The following is a 21,433-nucleotide window of genomic DNA, read 5'->3' on the forward strand; positions in this document are numbered from 1 at the left end:
GCATGAATAGAATATTCCATTTTAACGCGAAAGAGAGGGGGTGTGGACTGATCTGTATTTCTTTGTAATTTATTGTGTTGTCTTTGTTTCCATTTTAAACATACAAGAATCACCATTTCTGAACACACTATGTGTGAATTACTGTCCAAAGGGCCCCAATTACCAGCTGTAGGCCTATGGGAAGTTTGCAGCTAGTCAAGGGGCCCCTACAGTGGGCTGCAGTGAAAGGGGCCCAAGGCAGTTGCCTAGCAATGCCTCTGCAAAGACCCTCTGGCTACAAGAGTGCAGCAGACTTAGGTTCTGAAACCCTAGGATCGCTGAATTGAATCCCGGGTCGTACTGCTTACTATGAGCAGACGAGAGAGTCTGAGAGAGCACAATTGACCTTGCTCTCTCTGAGGGGTAGATAACCCACCCCCAAGGTGATGTTGGTAGGCACAGGTGTCCATTGGCTAATGTATTAGATGTGGGTTTCTGCACTTTCCTCTGAGAGCATTGGCTACACAGTGATGCTCAGATGATCAGCAGTAATTCAAAAAGAGGCAGTGGCTGGCTTCACATGTGTGGAGGCATGTGCTAGTCTTCACCCTCCTAGTGTTTGGCATTATTAGTATTAGTGATAGTAATATCTAATGAAGTGGGCCAGCAGTGCACCATGGCATAGGAAGCCTTGTGCCGCAATACCCCTCCTTCCCACACCTTCCGCACTCACACACAGACCGCACTTTCACACAGTTCTACTTCTAGTTCTAATAATAAAGAGCCTAAAACAGTCTCTAAGGGACAGATTAACCTCTACCCAAGTGATGGGAATGCCAAAGTTTAAATAAAGAACAATGATCCAAAACTTGCAAGCTCATTCGTCAAGCACCCTGAGGGTATTGCTATGTTTTAGGCTTGCATGGTTGATTCTGGAAGAGGCTCACTATTTTGATTGATGATATAACTTGTTGTGGTAGCAGCCAAATGAATTCATAAATCTACAGAAGCCAATTCACAGAAAAATGCATCCAATCTAATCAGGAGGGCCTTCATCAAGTATATAAACTATGGAACAAACCTTTGACATAAAGTTTGATCACTTTGGTTTTGCTGAGTCATAACACATTTTTTATATTCAAAATAAATAAAAGCTGAGAACACAACAAAAGGGAGAACATGAATACAAATGTGAGAATGCATTTAAAAATACAGCCTTTGTAAAAAAATATTATTAACATTAATATATAAACATTAAACTGGAAAACACACACACAAATGCTCCTGACCACTGTAGGTCATTAAAACAGCTGAATTTTGAGCCTTTGTTGCTAAATTTATTTACCCCTCCAAAATGGAACATAAATTAGACAAAGTAAATTGATATTTGACTAGCGAACAGTCATAAAACATTTACCTGTATGTGCACTTGTACTAGCTATCAATGTTCATTTTACATTATAGTTAACCCCAAAGGTATCTATAAATACATAAATGTTAGCTGTTTGGACTAAGATGCCCGGGTTATGTTGCTTGCCATCAGCAGCCAGAGTCCGAGAGAGCGCAATTAACCTTGTTTTCTTTGAAAGGGAAAGGCACATGTTGGGTCGTTTGCGTTTAAGCCCAAATTATTCATACCAAATTTGGTTTAGAGTGAAGTATTTAACCAATCGTTTTATTTTGCATGTGCTTAAAACAGACTATAATATATTGTTGCTTAAAGTCTGTTAATCCAGCCCATTGTGAATGTTTCCAGAAGGAGTTAACATTGTCAATACATGTCAAGTCTTTGCAGAGGCAGGTTTTCTTTTGGAGATAGGCACGAAGCTTTAAAATGCTGCTGAAATGTCTTGAACATCTTTCCAGTGGTGGAATTGGTTCAGAGGTTTATCTTTAATAGAAGATAGCAGGCTTGTGAAGTCTCTTTTCAACAGTTCTGTGCACTGATCTCTACTATCGTTACTGTGGGTGTATTTTTTATTTTTTTTTACTGGATGATGGGCATATCTCTTTAGAACACTCGGGAGCTGCTGTGCATTGTCAGACACTTTTGCACCAGATTAATTGTGATTAATGTGTCTGTTGGCAGATTCTGTTGCTGTAAGGGAGGGTGGAGGAGGGTTGTAGTTCGGTTGAGGGCGAGGCAGTGATGGACGGAGGTTTTGCTAAGCAGCTGTGGCGGGGAATGAGGGGTTATGAGCTGCAGTACCCCAAGGTGTGGAGCAGCACTCAGGCTATGAACAATAAGGATGTCTGGCAAGGTGTTTGTGTGGAGGTGGAGACAGTCTGGGGGTCCAGCTGAGAGATGTAGTGGCAGTCCTGCTGCACACTGGGGTTTCAGGACAGAGCAGGGCTATGGTGATCATGTGTTCACTAGGGCTGCATGATATATCATTTAAGCATCGTCATCGCGATGTGCGCATGCGTGATGTCACTTAAGGCAATTAAATCAAACACTTCATGTTGCAATGTTTTGATTCTTGACACAAGAAATAGATTCTTAGCGTTCTGAGTGAGCAGCGCTGTCTCTGTCTGCTGCTGAGAAGGGCGAGGGGGAGTAGGCGTAAACACGAGGTAACTGCATGGCCTCCACATGGGTGGAGACATGATTTTAAGCAGCGGCAGACAGCCTGTCCAAAGCTGTGTACCTCAGTTCCGCAAAGTTTTGCACAGATATTTCCAGTTATAGCAAGAATCACGCTTTTAATCCCAGACTAACACTGTTATTACCTTTTAAAAAGCCATTTAAATGCTTGATTATTGTTGTTTTGCTGTTTTCCTTGGTTGTTGAGTGCTTGGCTGACTCTAAAGTGCTGACTCTCAGTCGGTCTGGATCTCTGTCGTGAGACAGCGCACAGGTGGGGGGCGGGGCTGATGATGTCACGGGTCCTGCATTGTTTAATATTGCTGGAAAAAAAAACTATACAATGTCAAATTTTTCCAATATCTTGCAGCCCTAGTGTTCGGTGCTGATGACTAGGAGTGGGACAAAATATTGATATTGCTATATATTGTATAGTTGCGGTTGTAGAGCGTGCCACCTTGCAAACAGCTCAGTCTTATTCAGCATGGAGGAGGACATCTCCTAGGCCTTAGGTTTAGCCCCTAGTCGAGGCCAGTGATTCTCGTCTTGGGAAAATAATCAAGGAGCTCCTCATTGTCATACAGCTCTTCCAGAACCTATTGCTCAAATGGACCTTTCATGGTACCGGGTGGCAGGTGGAAAGCCTATCACCTTGCAAACCCCATATCGGTACCTTCTTGACCAATGGACTTAGGTTTACATTCTAGTTGAGGCCAGCGATACTTGTCTTGGGAAGATATTCAAAGAGCTCCTCATTGTCTAACAGCTCTTCCAGTATGGAGAACCTTTTGTTCAAATGGACCTTAATAGTACCTCCCTGGTGGGTGTAGAGCCTACCACCTTGCAAACCTCTAATGGCATCTCCAACTAACACAGCCTTGTGTAGTGTGGAGGAGGACATCTCCCAGGCCTTAGATTTACCACCGAGTTAAGGCCAGTGGTTCTGGTCTTGGGCAAATAATCAAGGAGATCCTCATTGTCTTACAGCTCGTCCAGTATATAGAACCTTTTGCTCAAGTAGACCATCCATGGTACCGAGTGGAGGATGGAGAGCCTACCACCTTGCAAACCCCTATCAGCACCTTCTTTACCAATAGACTTAGTCTGGTGCACCATGGAGGAGGACATCTCCCAGGCCTTAGGTTTACAACCTAGTTTTGGCAAATTACTCTTGTCCTGGAGACAGCTGTAGCAGACACTCTAGGAAGACTGTCATCCAACCCAGTGCTGGTTGCATAAATAGTATCCAGCAGAGAATCAAGGAGATCCTTATTGTCTTCCAACTATTCCAGTAAGAGGAAATCCTTGCTCAAATGGACCCTTCATTGCTCCAGTTGGCAAGTAATGCCCCAACCACCTTGCAAATGCCTACCATCACCTACCAGACCAAACAGACTTAGCCTGGGGCAGCATGGTAGAGCACGCTTTCCTGGCCTTAGGTTTAGCCATTAGCTAAGCCCAGTGATTAAACAAGACCAGCCAAAAAATAGGTGTTGATTGCTTAAAAAGTGGCTAGTATGTAATCAAGGAGCTCCTCATTGTCTTCTAGCTCTTTGAGTATGAAGAATCTCTGCTCAAATGGACCTTTCATGGTACCAAGTGGCAGATGAAGCACCTACCACCATGCAAACTCCTTCCGGCACCCACTAGACCAATGGAATTAGCATAAAGCAATGCAATTAGCAAAAAGGAGCACACCTTTTTGCCCTTAGGTTTAGGCCCTAGCTGAGGCCAGTGCTCCTCTTTCTTTACAGCCATGGCAGACGGTTCAGGTAGACTGCAATCCAGAGCAGTTGTGATTGCCTAAATAGTAGCCAGCAGGGAATCAACAATATCACCTTTAATCTGATAGAGTACAGAGATTCTCCCCTGTAGTTCACAAATCTTCTGGCTCAGCCGCAAACATTTGTAGCATCCAGCTGGGGATCCCAGTGAAGGCATGGCTATAAATGGCTAAAAAAACAAATAAACACACAGCTATGTAGCCCGATTGGGCAACTACATAAAGGTGGACAAGGAAATCTCTGATGTTTTGTAAGTGCTGGACAACGTTCTGTCAATTTCATCTCCTGTCCTCCCTTCTATCATGTTACAAATTTAGGTTTTTCTGTTAGAAGCATGCAGTCCATTGATTCTAAAATGATACAGTAAACAAATAGATCATAGCCAGCCCACAGATCACAGATTAGACTACAACATTCTGAAAGTTATATATTTTTTTTATTCAAAAAAGCACCTTTGGGAACTTGTAAAAAAAGAAGATTTACAGCATGAAAACTGGGAAAACTAAGAAATCTGCAACAGTCTAAATATGGGTTTTTTATCTTATGGAGTCCATGCCACAAATGGAAGCTATTTTGAAAGCAAATGCCACAACTAGTATTACTATTATGAAATAAATTGGTAAGTGAGTGTTTGTACTACATTACACTAGCATGCCAGAAATTTTGGTGCTGCTTTTGAGGACAGTGGCTTGATCATTGGTGAAGGAACCGGGGGGGATGGGGGATATGTGACCCACCCAATATCAGAAATGGAGGTGGATTTGTCCCGTCAAAAATTTATACTGCAGAATAAGGGGAAATTGTTTTAAAATAAACTTTTATGTTGAAAGCGCTCCAAAATCTACACACCCTCTCGGAAGCGTGTTTCTAATTAAAGTTAGCTACAGCTATTATCTCCACTTTTATCAGGAAGACTGCCGAGAGGGGGTGCTTTTCCTGGCAGGGGGGCCGAATCAGCACAACACTGGCTTTACACGCAAGATCAGTGATGAGAGCCATAAATTGCAATACTGCAATATTCTGCAATAAAAAACGACTTATGGATAATGTCTTGTTCTTCTAACAGACTGGGAGCATTTGGGTCATCTAATGTTTATATATTATTTTAATAAAAGGACACCATCATAAGAAGTGCTTTCAGTAGAAAAAATTAAATACACAGGAAACAATGTTACTGAGTTTTTTTTAAAAAGAGTGTAGAAAATGGAAGTATACAACAGAATTGACATGCCAATACATAATTGTCATGTCTGGTGCTGAAAGCACACCTGTGTTCCCCTCACTCAGCTCTACCTGCGATTTCCAAGCTTCCAACTACAATACCCAGAACGCACCTCACCATGACATCACACACACTCCCGATCACGTGGTACACCACACGACACCTCCAGGAAGCCCTGAGTACTGATTATCCCTCAGTATAAATAGACCACGCTCATGCTCACTCCTCGCAGAGTAATTGTATTGGTTCTACCCTGCATTACAAAGCGTTTCCATTGCCTATTGTTATTTTCCGTGTATGATCCTTTTCCGTGTTTTTCCGATTTTGATTTTTGCCTTGCCCGTGTATTGGATATTCTGTGTATGACCTGGACTGTTACTCATTTTGGATTTCTGCCTTCTCTGTGATACTCCCTGCTCGTGTATGAACTCTGGACTGTCTCCCGTTTATGCTATGGTTTCCCTGCTCATTGTTTCTCTGGTATTGACCTGGCTTGTTTTGACTACCCCTGCTGAATCTTTTAATAAAAGATTTTTATCGTATCTGCACAAGTCTCCTCCTTGGCTGGCCCTGACAATAATGATTATTATTATTATTATTATTATAAATATTAAGTGATAACTGATCAGTTTGTGTCATATATGTGTATAAATCAGACATTGCATGCATACATTTTCTAACAGTAAATGTAATGTAGAGTAACATGTTCATGTTGTAAAGTCACCTTTGGTTGTATTTAACTAATAATAAACAGAAGTACACATAAAAAATAGTTTTTTTGTGATTTACTGTATTTACGCAAATGTTGTTCTAAGTCACTATAGGGTAGGCTTTGATTCATTTGAGCAAATGTGTCCCCCAATAATGAACCCGCTTCTACGCCTTTGGGCTTGAGAATGCCATACCTGTATATGAGGTGTTATCTTGAGATGCAACAACGGCCAGTGTGTATATGGCAAGCTGACATGAATTGTTGAGCAACCCACAATCCTCAATCTACAAGCATTAGAATGGACAATGTGGTGGGTGGTAATGATCGTGACCAGATCATTCTAGCCAGTGATTCTAGCAGAAATCACATCCACATTCAATGCAGGCCGCCCAATATGCAAATACCACAGGTCATATCACATACTTTATCTTTCAATACACATGGCAAAAGTCATGGCACACAGTACTAGTTCCTATCCCATACCAAATAGCATGTCAGTGTATATTCAAGCAAAAGGGTTAAGATAGCATAAAGGCATCTTTACATCTTGATTGTTTTCATTTTGCCTTTTATTAGTAACACAGGCATAAAATGCATTGATGTGTCTGTCCATAACAATGTAAATATTGCTTAGTGTGCATTTATTATATGTAAACTGTCACACAGCATACAAAACACTGAACAGAGAGAGAGAAAGAGAGACCAACAGACAGAGGGTGACTGTGTATCTGTCATCACAGTAGAGCTACAGGGAAGGTAAGTTCAGTCTTGCCTTCTGGAGGACAAATGTCCCTGCATTAGTGCATGCAATAACACTGATAACTGACCTCAATTAAAATCCAGTCTCGCACACTATGGTTACTTCTTTTCCAGGGGAGAGTGATAGCTCTGTGGACCAAGAATGCTCCAGATATGACATCATCGGCTTCCCATTTGTAGGCATTTAGGCATTACATAATGAAACATTTGGTATATGTGTGGCACAGATATCACAAAACAGGAACAAGTAATTTTGTTTTATCAAAACTATAATCTTTATAGATTGTTACAGCATAAATCCTTCTTTCTGCATTCTGAAATTATGTGTGCAAAAGTGGACAACTGGCCAAACAGAACTTTGCCACAACAGCAAATTGGTTTCATATTACTGCCATGTTAACATGCTGGTGTATCGTGTTTCATATATTAAAACGTTACAGTTTAACAACACATTCACTCAGGGATTGGTCCTATATGTTAAATATTTAGACATCCATATAATGACAGGCAAAAGGGACATTACTAAAGATGTTGTTGATATTTGGGCCCAATCCCATTTCACCCCTTGCCCCTACCACTTAGCCCTACCCCTCAGTTTTGCACATTCACATAGGAATAGGAACAGGAAAGTAGGGGTTGGGAGTCCTGATTATTGTTGGGATAGAGGGATAGAGTAAGAGTTAGGGCCACATCTCAGCTAACAGGGAACCTTCCCACAACCTTGGCTAACATTTTCTAAAAGTTCCCAAAAAAAAGCTAAGAGCAAAGGTTCCCACAGTAACGGTCATGAAACTTTCTATAAACGTTGCACAACCTCGTTTAAATTCCTTCTAATGTTAAGAAGAAAAAAAAATCCTCCCCACAGTAACATTAATGGAACATTCTAAAACCATTACATGACCTTGTTTAAAGTCCACAAAATGTTATGAGAAAATGTTCCCACAATAACATTTATATAATGTTCTAAGAACGTTTGACAGTTTTGTTAGGAAATGTTAGGAACAAAATGGTTCTACAACCAAAATAAAACATTAACGGAATGTTCTAAGAACATAATGTTCTGAGACTTTTTTGAGGAACACTTATTGAACAAGATGGTGGCCCAAGCAATTATAAAAATCCAAAAATGTTCACAAAAGTTTCTTTACTAATCCTAAAAAAACACTGCATTATCTCAGCTTAGTTTTAATGTATTACAGTCCTTTTCTTCATAACAAGCAAAAAAATATGCAAGTAGTACATTGCTGGAATATTTCCACTATTCTGATATAACAATAGACTGGCAGGGTCTTCTACAAAGGTAATAGTCTGATCATCAAGATGTGTTTTTATTACCGTATTTTTCGGACTATAAGGCGCACCGTATTATAAGACGCACTATCAAAGAACGCCTATTTTCTGCTATTTTTCCATACATAGGGCGCATCGCATTATAAGGCGCGTTAAGTGACACTAGAAAGGGTGCCTATATCAAAGTGAACAGGGGTGGCGCCATGTTTCCCTTCCCCCACCGGGGGTGGTCGCTTGCCGGTGGAGCGTCTCAGTATATATAAATCTAGCTCTTTCAAAGTCAAACGAGTGCTGGATATTAATCTACACAGATTCCTCTCCTGAAAACTGTTTATTTGGGTGAGTAACGTGCTTCAGTTTATTTACAGTAAGCTTAGATTTCCAGATGTCCACTAAGGCTTGCTGCACCAGCGTTAGCATAGCTATCCGCTAGCACGCTAGCTAGTCACCTAAACTAGTAAAGTTAACCCAAACTTAAACGACAGCGTTACACTGAGTAATCCTGCGTGTTCTGGTAAGACAGTGAGATATCAGCTAGCGATTCGTCCCCCGTAGCTTGTTTTAACACGGTAAACAAGCAGATTACAGGCTGATAAAACTCACCTCTGAGAGAGTTAGCGCTTAGCATCTAGCTAATGCTAGCCAGGCAAAGCAGCACAGACTTACAGGCCGATAACTCACCTCTGAACGGTGAACGCTTAGCGATTAGCATCTAACTCTAATAATACTGCTCCAGCAGTATTAAAAGTGCTAAATTTAGAAAATACTGATCTCTGAACAGTGAAAAAGCTAGCTAGCTAAGCGGTTAGCATCTAGCTAATGCTATTGCTGCTCCAGCCACGGAGTGTGTGTTTACTGCTCCTTACACCTGACGGGTAAAATTTAGATAATACTGATCTCTGAACAGTGAATAAGCTAGCTAATGCTATTTGCTGCTCCAGCCTCGGAGCTGCACGGCTCTGGACTCTGTATAGCACTGAAACTCTGTATAACGCTGCACGGAGTGTGTGTTTACTGCTCCTTACAACCTGACGAGTAAAATTTAGATAATACTGATCTCAGTGAATAAGCTAGCTAGCTTAGCGGTTAGCATCTAGCTAATGCTATTGCTGCTCAGCCTCGGAGCTGCACGGCTCTGGACTCTGTATAGCACTGAAACTCTCTATAACGCTGCACGGAGTGTGTGTTTACTGCTCCTTACAACCTGACAAGTAAAATCCATACAAAAGGCGCACCGTATTATAAGACGCACTGTCAATTTTTGTGAAAATTAAAAGTTTTTAAGTGCGCCTTATAGTCCGAAAAATACGGTATTTAATAATTTACACATCATATCTGATTGTTAAAGGGCTGTCCCATTACTTAGGGATGTGGATTACAGAGTTTACAGGGGAAAGTTGACACTCAGAAACAAGAGGAATAGGGTACAAATGAGAATAGGATTGGGCCAGACGACACAAAATACTTTATGCCAACATGATAAATGACAGTGTCTGTGCAACTAGTACTCCTTATGGCACAGGAAAAGAACACCATAAACATTTATAAACACAAACCCAACAAACCAACGAGCAGAAAACAATGTTCACGCTTGATTACGCCACTTTAGCATGTCATCTGCTTAAAGGCTCATATGACTGTCCTTGGCATTTTCCGAGCCTTTAACCTTTGAGACATGTGAACATCATTAGACCTGTACTCACTGAAAGGGCCCTGAGCCAAAGCTCCTGTCCAACTGTGAGCACTGCTGCTCGAGCTGATCCAGCAACCTGTCCACTGAGTCCTCTTTGTTTTCGAGTTTTAAATACTTCCTTGCATATCCAAGGTCGAGTCGAGGCCAGCTGCGGTGCCTCTGCTCCTCCGCAAGTGCAAAGTCAAGGTCAAGGTTCTCTGTGCTGATCGCTGTCATGTTCACACAAACCTCGGAACTGGACTGCCGCTGGAGCAGTGTGGGGTACTCTGTAGAATCCTCAGCCCTTATCTCGTGGTGCCGTAGAGCCCTGGGCAGTGTGCGTGGTTTAGTCCTGCAGCTCATGCTGAGCGAACGCCTCGGGGGAAGAACGCGTAACTCCCAGTCCTCCCCCTCCAGAGTCAACAGAGAGCTAGCAGTCAGGCAGTTGCTGAGCTTGCAGTGAACCTCTGGTAGTGCATTTTGGCCAAAGCCGGCTCCCTGTTCTGCATCGGGGACTGTGTCGAGGTCCACTTTGCTGGAGTTGCAAGATTTGGAAGAGTGAATAGAGGGGGTGGAGGAAGACTCCTGGTGATGAAGGACCTCAGTGCGCAGAACTGCTCTTTGCTGCAAGCCCCCTTCTTCGACCTCTGTGGTTTTCACCTGCAGCAGAGGTTCAGAGGAGGCCAATTCCTGAAGGCACATGATGTTCAGGTGGGCTGCAGGCAAGCTGCTAACCCACTGGTAGTGCCTGGCCAGTGAGTTTACCTGTGTGAGGTCCGCTGAGGGCACGGCAGCGGACACAGAGCAGATCACACTCTGCATCTGAGCAAGCAGCATCTGAGTCTCCCTGTCCCGATTCTCACACAGCACCGTATTAGCACAAATTAGAATGAAGAGACCCACTCCCATAATGACAGGACCCAGCAGTTTCATCCTTTCACTGTGGATCAGGCTGGCTGTGGAGAACAGCCCTTTGGCTCCCAGGCCCCATCCGGACGCCTGAGAGGTACTGGAGAGGCCGTTGCTCACAGCGCCCAGCGCCGAACGCTGTACTCGGTATGGCCAGTACCCTGCCACTGCCAGTGCTGTGCCAACAATCACTACCACCACACCCAGCACAAGGAAGGCCCCTGGCATGGAGCGGATGCGCAGCTTTCCCTGGATCACTCCTTCCTTCTTCTTTTGCGAACGTAGACCAAAGTGTGGCAAGCGCTGAGAAGAATGCGTGGCTGGAGCTCGGTCTTGACTCTTAGGAGTTCTCATGCTTCCAGCCCTTCCTCTTAAGGCCACACTTTAATGGGAGTCTGCAGGGGAGAGGGTAAAAAGGGCTATATTAAAACAAAGTTTCCAAAAATTTTGCATTCATGTACAGTTCGTCCTCCATGTTCCATAGATCCATGCTGGCTTGTATTCAGACACATCCATTTAATGCAGTGTATTTAAACATGCAGTCAGATTGTACAATTATACAACTTGCAAAAGTTTAAATGACTATTTTTATTAAGTTAATTAAGAAAATTCTAAACAACAGTCTGAGCAACAATCAGTTTAAACATGAAAGTCAAGATAAAATCACTTGTTCGAAACATGTATAAACCAAGTTTATATGTACATTTAAACTGTACTGTGCTATTAGATAGTTTGTAAAACTCTTGAAATGCTTAGATTTACTGCATACATTTGACCTAAAATCTTCATCTAATACATTTAATTAAAACATTTTAAAAAGAACCTAAACAAATTACAAATCTTTAAGGGTTAAAGTGGCTGAAATCTGATTTTTTTAGTCACTTTCAGATGTGGTCCTAGATGGCATATGTATCTGACTTGTGGGCATGCAACATAAATACGAACGGTTAGATTTCAGGTACTTAGTGCTACAAGACCAGTGCTTCATTTTAAATATGAGTGCCCTCGGAATTCTACCAATGAAGTGTGGAGCTACGTCAAGCTTGTGAATGGTGTAAATATGGTGATTTCCTTGCATTAGACACACTATGCCCCTATCACTTGCTTTATAAGCCTGTTGGGAGCTTTGGCTAAAAGCAATGTATTTCGGAATGCCGGGGAGGAACAAAGGAACAAAGGAACATTTGACAGATTTCTCCTTTAAATCACTCATTTCACTGCCCTTTGAGTGAAAAAGTCGGTGCTTTCGATTATCATACTTCCTCCATTCACAGCATAACCAGCAGGTCAACTGGCTTTTTTATTGAAGGGAATGACTTTATATGTAAACAGACACTAACTGGTTTGTCTGACCCACAAGTAACAGAACAACCCACAGAAACACACCTCAACCATGTCAGTGTCACTGGAGGGCTAAAAAATGACAACCCACACAAATATGACCTGCTCTGTGGTGGTCTTATACGGTAATGACCATTGAAGAACAGAGTGAATGAAGGATTAAAAAGTATGCAGAGAAACAGAAATAGGCTACTACAGTCTGTAATTATAGAATTACTAAGTGCTCCTGTGCGCTCAGTAAAGCTAAAACAAATGAAAAATGATTGCTGAGACAATTAGGTGATCATAATATTCAGACTGGACTGTGAATATGATTTTTTTTTTACTTCCCACACAAACAAATTTTACATTGGAGAAACTTAGTGCCTAACAAGCACCTAAAAGCACTATATTGTCAATGTTAATTAGTCCAGCATCAGGAAGACACTGAGAAAGGATTCTGCGCATGGTAGGATAACAAGGGAAGCTACTCTGCAAAGAAAACACTGCTGTCAAATTGAAGTTTGCTTAAGACCACACAGATGTGCCAGAACCGTCCTGGAAGAAAGTCCTGTGGAAAGATTCATCCAAGATAGAACCGTGTGGTTTAAATGAACAACGTTATGTTTGGCAAAAAAATCTAAACACAGCATTCCAGCATCAGAACCACATTCCGGTTGTAAAGCATGGGGTGGCAGTATCATGGTCTGGTTTAATTTGCTCCCTCTGATCCGGTATGGCTTGGCATTATTGATGGACCAATGAATTGTATGGACTGTACCAGCAAATCTATCTGTGAACCAAAGCTTAAATTTAAATGGGTCATGCAGCAAAAAAAAAAAATGATCCAAAGCACAAAAGCACTGTTGTAACTTTAAAAGCCTTTTGACAAAATTTAACATTTTGGAATAATCCAAGTCCAGGCTTTAGTACCCTGTTGGGCTGCTTCTTTCCCGGATACAAGATGAGCTACAGTTGGGCATAAAGCCATAAAGGGTCCATATACACTACCTGGCCAAAAAAAGATGCCACCTGGGTTTTACTGAGTAAATTGATGCTGCAGTTGGTCAGGTCTAGGTTCAGCAACAGTATGTGCTGAAAGAATGACGTCAGTTGACTACCTGAATATACTGAATATAGACCAGGTTATTCCATCAATGGATTTTTTCTTCCCGCATGACACAGGAATATTCCAGGATGAGAAACCAGTATTCATAGGCTGGAATTGTGAAGGAGTGGTTCAGGGAGCATGAGATCATCAATTTCACACATGGATTGTTCCCCACAGAGTCCAGACCTTAACCTCATTGAGAATCTTTGGGATGTGCTGAAGAAGGCTTTGTGCAGCTGTCAGACTCTACCATCATTAATGCTGCAAGATCTTGATGAAAAATTAATGCATCACTGGATTAAAATAAATCTTGTGACATTGCAGAAGCTTATTGAAACAAGTATGATGCCACAATGAAAGCATGCTGCAATCAAAGCTAAGGACAGTCCAACAAAATATTAGAGTGTGACCTTTTTTTGCGTGGCGACTCTTTTTCGGCCTGGCAGTGTAACATCCTGCAACACATTTGCACATTTCTAGGTCTTGCACACTCATGGGTTGCTGAATCTAGATTTCCACTTGGCACAAAGATGCTTGATTCATGAAAAATCAAAAACTGGGCAGGTTAACTAAGTGTTGCTATTATTGATGAACCTATGATATCTCAATTGTAACAGCAAGTCTGTCAGTGAACTAAAGCTTAACCACAAAAGAGTCTTAACTTAGTACAATGCTGTGGAAGGACCTAAAAAATCCTTTGTGAAAGTATGATCACATATCAGGTTAAATTTATACGCAAATACAAAACATTTTTAAGGTTTACAAACTTTCTAGCAGCACTATATCTTAGTTTATGAGTCCCCTGCCCTGAGTGCATCTGTCCTCAGACATTTAAGATAAGGCAGACTGAGCCTGATTAGATTAATGGACTGCAAAGTCTGAGAGTTCACAGCTTGAGGTAACTGTTAATATATAATGTCAAAATGGAACACTATAATCAACAGAAACAGTGTACTCTGAAATGTGCCTGCTTTTTGGTGTAATGATGATATATGTTCTTGGCAGTTCTGTTTTGGAGATTTTTACCCATATATCTTTGGGAAAAGCTATTTTATTTTGTGAAATCATTTGGCTGTGTTGCATCCACTTCTTTTCCCATGTTTTTACCACAGATTTCTTTATCCACAGTTGTTTGATCGCACACTTATTAACACAAAAATTAGTTAGTAGCACCAAGCAGTTGTGGAAATCAGATGAATGTGTGGATCTTGCACACTCGTAGGTTGCCAAAGCTGGATTCTACACTAATTCCAAAAAGGCTCAATTGGTGATAAATCAGGTGACCAGACAGGCCAATGAAGTGTTTCAATCTGTCGGAAACATCCCTGAGAAATCTTTGCAATATGTGTGTGAGCATTATCCTGCTAAAAAAATGACAGTTGGAAGCCCTGCAATAAGTAAAAGCACATGTGGCTGTTAGTGCCTCTTGTTTCATTACTATGGGTGACTGACTGGGGTGTGCGATGGCTGCTCAGGCAATCCCACCAGCAGTTGAGGAAGTGTGTCGCTTAACAGCAAAGGCAAGATGGAAGCGCTGACCAGGAGACCTCCATACATCAACCCGGCCATCCAAGGGCCGCATACAGAACCTGGATTAATCACTACAGACGATGTGGTTCCAGGCTGTAGCACTACAGGTTTCTCGTTAATGAAACCACTGCAAACGAAGGTGACCCTGGCTGACTGGCTGCCTGACGGATAGCCTGATGGTTGGCAACTTGTCAAGAGGACCACCCTGCTTTTCTCAGTTCAATGATATTCCCCCTTTTAAAGTCAGGTAATGCGTCTAGTGTGCTTGTTTTTTGGGGGGGGATGAGTGCATATTAAGGTTAAGGACTGTAAGAGCTGTGCACCTCAGTCCAGCACAGTTCCAGTCACAGCTGAATTCACGCTTTTAATCCCACAAAAATGCTCTTATTTACCTTTTAAAAATCCATTTAAATAAGCCAGATTAAAAGGCCTAATTACTGTTGTTTTGCTGTTTTCCTCGGGTTTTAAGTGCTCGGCGCTGACTCAGCTCTTGATTGGTCCAGACGCGAGACAGCCCGCATGTGGGGGTGGGGCTGGTAACATCATGGGCCCTGCATTGTTTAATATCGCGAGATATATCGTCAAAAAAAGAACATTTGCAATGTCAATTTTAAATGTGCAGACCTTTTTCAGTGACTGGAGCATTGTTGAGGTCCGTATTTTGGATGTTCATCATCCAACCTGATCCAGAACTCCCCAGCTCATATAAAAAGTACTGTATGGAGAACTATGCAACATTACAGAATAAACAGTTCCACTGCACCACGGCTCATCAATGCTGAAAAGCTTTAGACCCCTCTAGCCCACGCATGACAGTAGGCACCATGCCAACGGGTTCATGTTTATCTGCTCCAGAGAGTCCTATTCTGCTGCGATTACCATATCTATACAGAGACTAGACAAGCTGTGCATGGACTTTTGCACATCTGTTTCAGCAATGAGTGCAACCTGAAGTAGAATGCATTTATTACATCTGCTGTTCACAACCAAAGGATTTTATTTTATTTTTTTGCTCATTGAGGCAAAAAGGTTATAATTTATCTACTGGACTTTCCAGATTGCATCAGTTTTCCTTGCATCAGGATTCCTTCTGATGACTCTGGCATTATAAAGCATATTCCCATAGGTGTTGAACAATAAGCTAGAAATGTGTTGTACCAGTGCAGCCATAAATAATAACTTACTGCTAAATATTGCTTTAGTTTTTTGCAAACAAATGCGTTTTAGTGGCCTTTCTCTGCATGTTTTCATAGTCTTCCAGACCCGAACTTGATGTCCACCATTCCAGTTAACCAACATCAAATAATAACTTTCAAAGTGACAGGCAGCTGTGTATAGAATACAGCTGCTAATTGTTAGGACACTATTTGATCAGTCAGCAAATTTTACAAAGCTTTGTAATTTGCATCATTTGGCCTTTTCCAATAATGACTGTGAACAAGCCCTTGACCTGACAAGGTAATTATGGTCTGAGACCTTGATAAAAGAGCTCCGAGAGCTCAAATCTCATGGTGTTCCTGTACTACACACATAATGCAATAATCTTGATTATAATGCATTCCCTCTGGAGATCAGTTCATCTTCCAAGGAATTAACTGTTTACTGTAAAATAAATCTAGACTGTGTGGTGGCCAAATGTTTGCATGTCACTGTCTATACACACCATTTCATTTCTTGAGGTAATAAAATTCCATTTCTAAGAAATCTGTGTATTATATCTACGCTTATTCGAAAGAAACTGATGTATCGCTATTTCAAGTGATTTTTTTACCCTAAAAGACAAACATGGCCCATTGAAGTAAATACTAAATACCTTTCAGGGTCTGTAACTACAGTCCTGGTCAAAAACAACGGAACTGTTATGGCTGAACTGTTATGACACTTCCACTGAGTCAGTATTTTGACCCAAGCCAGGGCACAATAACAACAGTACAGATAAAGTACCTGAAATTAAAGTAGACCTGTCAGAGTCTCTTGGCAACTGAGTTTGTTTAAACTCTGTAGACATACTTTGCATTTCCCCTAAGTCATATTTTAGTTATGATATAAAAAGGCCAGCACAAACAATCTGCACAGTGTTATTAAACACTGGGATTCGAATCAAGACTGAAACATAGTTTAAATTAAAGTTCACGATCTGGAAAATGGGAAGTGACCTTGCAGCATTGTAAGACCTCTGACATTTGGGATTGTTTTTATAAATAATAGAGGGTATTAAACACTTTGCAGCAGCACACATAGTTTGATGCATGTTTCATGTTCTGTATAATAAAAACAAAATCTTGAATGAACGATTCAATAAAAAAAAAAACAGACAAATATCTCTCATAGCCCTCATAGAGTCAGGTTTTACAAAACCTTAATTATGCATGAGTTTCTATAGCTCAGTTGTTTAAGTGAAATTATAGACTATATAATATGTTAATACTATGCTTAGTCTTATAGACTGTAGTCCAAGACTAGGCTTAATTCCTGTTTAGAAAAGGATATAAATTTAGGATGTAGGAAATGGGAAATGACCTTGCAGCATACTAAGACCTCTGACCTCTGGGATTTTATTTAATTCAAAGAGAATATTAAACCGTTAGCCGCAGCCTATTTAGTTTAATTAAATTTTCTGACATATAATCATGAATTGATGCATTTTTCATTTTGTTTAGTAAAAAAAAAGTCTTGAATGAACCATGAAATAAACATTTTACGATAAAATAAACTCTCATAGCTTGCAGTCAGTTTTTAGAAATTATTATTCCATGCTTAGAATGCATTAGTTTAACTTACTTTTTAAAGTAAAACTATAGACTATATAATATCTCACTTTTAATCTATTCAGAGTTAATGTAGGAAATGGGAAATGACCTTGCAGTATGTAGTAAGACCTATGACCTTTGGGATTTTCTTGTAAATTAGAAAGGATTTGCAGCAGTCAGTGTTGTTTAGTGCATCTTTCTTAGACATAATCATGAATTGATGCTTTTTTTTTCCATTTTATGCTTAAACAGCTGATCTAAGTAAACTCCATGCATTATATGAGATGTTCTAAATCCTGATTCATAGCTATGAGAGATAATTGTGTAAAATGTTTATTTAATGGTTCATTCAAGACTTCTTTTCATTTTTTTTTTATGTCAGAAGGATGAATTAAACGACATAGGGTCATGCAAAGTATTCTCCCAATCCCAGAAGGTCTTACTATGCTACAAGGTCATTTTCTATTTCCTACATTTCCCTAAACGTATATCCTTATACATGTTTTTTTATTGTTATTTGTTTACAGGACCAGGATTAAGCCTAGTGCTATAGGCTGTATTTTCCTTCCAATAGGACATCTCCATTCAAAATGCTGTGTGGTCCAAGACTAGACTTTTGTAAAACTGTTAGTAAAACTGACCCTTAAAGTTTAGGATGCAGAGAATGGGAAATGAGCTTGCAGCATGTAGTCAGATCTCTGACCTCTGGGATTTTTCTTGTAAATTATAGAATTATATTAAGGATTGTGCAGTATATAATTTCATGTATCGCTTTCTCATGATTAATAAAGTCCTAATGTGAACACATTTTCCATTTATTTTAGATAAAAAAGGAAGTCTTGAATTATGAATGAAAAACATTTTACACAACAACAAACAAATTCATACCTACAGAGCAGACACTGGGACACTGGGAAAATTCTTCATGCATGCAACGCAATGCATGGCCACTGATCTGTTGTTTAGTACAAATTATAGCTAGTCTATGTAGTGATATCTCAGTCCTGACCCACGCAGAGGATCCTGTCTCGCGTGTGCTTAAGACAGCGATATTCTTCTGCGCGAACACGCAAACAGAATGACTAAAATGTGGAATGTCACGTGGAGCGTGTTTCATCTTTTCTTCTTCATTATATTGAGTGACATTAGGAATTCGCGTTGTATCTCACATCGGATCCATGACGCTTTAACAAAAAGTGATCACCTGGACTGCATCTGGCTCGAGTGTGAAAATCTGCATTTTTGTGCAGGAAATGCATCATTATGTAGACGAGCACACGCGGATCAGATCAGAGCCGCTTCAGTTCAGTAGTGTGGGCTGTGTGTTCTTGTTTTTGAGTGATGCGGCTGAGAGTCTCGAGCTAATGCGTTCACCATGTTGCGCATTCCCCAATCTAAATCTAATAATGTCTTACAGTGGTATTATTACACTAATGCTAACTGCCCTACCTAATGTCACTGTTAATACACAGCACACACATACACATATAGAAATAAACACATAATGAAGCGGGATTATAGCCGGCTGAGATCAATAATTTGGGGTGGTGGGTGTTTATCAGGGGCAGCAGAAAGTTGCCAACTGCTCAGCATATATGCACACACACACACACACACACACACAGAAACACACACACACACACACACATATATATGTGTGTGTGCGCACATATATAAACAGGTTAGGTCACGCTATATACGTATAACGTAGACTATAAGACTGAGAAAGGTGAGGGTATAAAAAACTGAAATAAAAATATGCTTAAGAAATATGCTTCTATTTCTCAGTAGTTAAAGGTATTGACCTTATTTAAGGTCAAATTCTCACAAAGTAGCCTCCCATAAATATGCTAATGGTATTCCAGGTGCGTCCTAATGAAATAAAAAGAAACATTCGCCCAACAACACCACAATAAACGCAGCCTGCTGCTCATTTCTTTTGTTTGGTAAGCTACAGCTTCAACTATAAGTTACAGGGAACGCTAACGTTATACTTGCCTTGGCCACACTGTAGGTTATCTCCTCTGCCTTCTCATTGTTTCCACATTCGCTCACTGTAGCTGCTATCCCACTCGCTCCTCGGACGAGAAAAGCCACACGCGGCGGGAAGAGCCCCCCTTCTTCTTCCAGCATTTAGAAGTTTCGCAAAAACGCCACGGATAAATCCAGAAAACGTGTGGTGAGGAGAAGCGCGAGCGCGGAGACGTCCAAGAGCCGCGCCTAGCATGCTGCTTGACGCCGGTCAAGCCAGAGGGAGTTGAAAACTTCGTAAAGAATGCGAAAAACGAGTGAGAGAGAGAAAAATCCTTGTTGTTCCAGCACGGTGGTCGTAGTCGGGGAAAAAAAGAACTCTTGCTCTTCCTTTGACTCTAAAACACCAGCAGCACAGCGCCTCCCTCTCCCCACCGCGACTTTTCCCTCATACTCAGACCATGTAAGTACGTGGGCAACGCTGAAACTGCATGAAATGCACTGCAGACTGTCTCGCGCTGGCCAGCAGTCAGCAGCCTGTATCTCAGCAGCCTGTAGAGCACGGGGAGCTAGCAGGCACGCGCATATCTGCTCAGATAAAATCTATCGACTGTATCCATATGATATCCAATATACTCAGTGATTTACATGCATATATATCTGTTTGAGACGTACATACAATAATTCCATGAAAGATGTAATTTTTTGGGCGGTGGTATACCTGAGAATGTAAAATGGAAAGGAAAAAAAATCCAGGGCAGGTCAAGCTGATGATTTTGACGAACATAGAGTTTTATTTTGGTTCGAGTTTAAAGGTTAAGCGGGTTCATCAACATAATCAATCCAACCAAGCTAGATAATCGGCAATTTCAGTATGAACACAAACAAATGCCATCAAATACTATGCTGAACGCAAGCTGTCCGGGATTAGTTTCTCAGATGGTCCCGGGATAATTTTCTCTTTTATGAGGGAACCCTCTGTGAATTTATTCCTGTCTGGAAAGATCATGTATGTGTTTTTCTCAGACCTCCTCTGAGAAAATTACAGGCAAAATTACCTACTGTTTTTCACTGACATAGCTGTTTGTCCACTGCCACACAACGCAATTATACTATGAGCGCGAGAGATCCACATAAACGCAACAGCGAGTGGAAATGGAGGAGCTACTGAACACCATGTCATGTGATCAAAAAAGCCAAAAAAACTCACTGGTCCTTCTGTTTTTTTAATTGCAGCCCGGTTGCAAGTTTTATTACTGAGTAGAGTATAAACAAATCCCGTCTGGATAGGGCTTAAACAGCTTTTTGACTAATACAAGGTATGTTTTACCTGGATGACCAGTTTTTTTTTAACCACCTAACCATCAAAGTCCAGCATAGACCAACTGAAACCTATTGAAGCCCAATTCCATCACTTGGGAAATTCATCGCCATATCACCACCTCTGATTATTACATTAGGGTAGTACTTTTTTTTTTTTTGCTGTTTTTAGTGAAAGAAAAATTCACACTGTTCTCATTTTCCATTATATATCTACTAGAGACAAATTATATATGTCCAGTATAATTTTTTTTCACTTCAGTCCTGGATATATGGAGTGCATTATTAGTCTCATAACATTCTGGATCTAGTAATATTGAATCTCAATTATGATTTAACCACAGACAGGGTTTAAGCCTAATATTGGATTAAACATTATTTTGAATAGCTTTTTAATTGAAAAAAAAAAAAAAAAAAAAAGTCTACAGCCAAGCTTAATTCCCCTTCCAAAAAACTTGCCCCAATGATTGATAGAGTACTGCTGTAAACCTGAATACAGAATACTAAATCAACAGCAATC

The 21,433-nt window shown here is 40.8% G+C and overlaps 1 protein-coding gene across 1 annotated transcript; it reads right to left on the reverse strand.

Moving 5' to 3' along the window:
- Positions 1-9,641: 9,641 nt before the first annotated feature.
- Positions 9,642-20,081, reverse strand: tmem200b (transmembrane protein 200B). The gene is made up of 2 exons (XM_007253055.4): positions 19,621-20,081; positions 9,642-11,306 (listed from the first exon to the last, which is right to left on the reverse strand). Exon 2 carries the CDS (start codon positions 11,263-11,265, stop codon positions 10,030-10,032), a length of 1,236 nt encoding a protein of 411 aa, XP_007253117.2. The 5' UTR covers positions 11,266-11,306; positions 19,621-20,081; the 3' UTR covers positions 9,642-10,029.
- Between the last annotated feature and the right edge of the window lie 1,352 nt (positions 20,082-21,433).

Source organism: Astyanax mexicanus, chromosome 3 (assembly GCF_023375975.1).
Source record: "Astyanax mexicanus isolate ESR-SI-001 chromosome 3, AstMex3_surface, whole genome shotgun sequence".
In the NCBI taxonomy this organism is placed as follows: Eukaryota; Metazoa; Chordata; class Actinopteri; order Characiformes; family Acestrorhamphidae; genus Astyanax; species Astyanax mexicanus.

Excerpts from the sequence above, each read along its gene's own strand:
- tmem200b (XM_007253055.4), bottom strand. The coding sequence starts at position 11,265 with ATGAGAACTCCTAAGAGTCAAGACCGAGCTCCAGCCACGCATTCTTCT.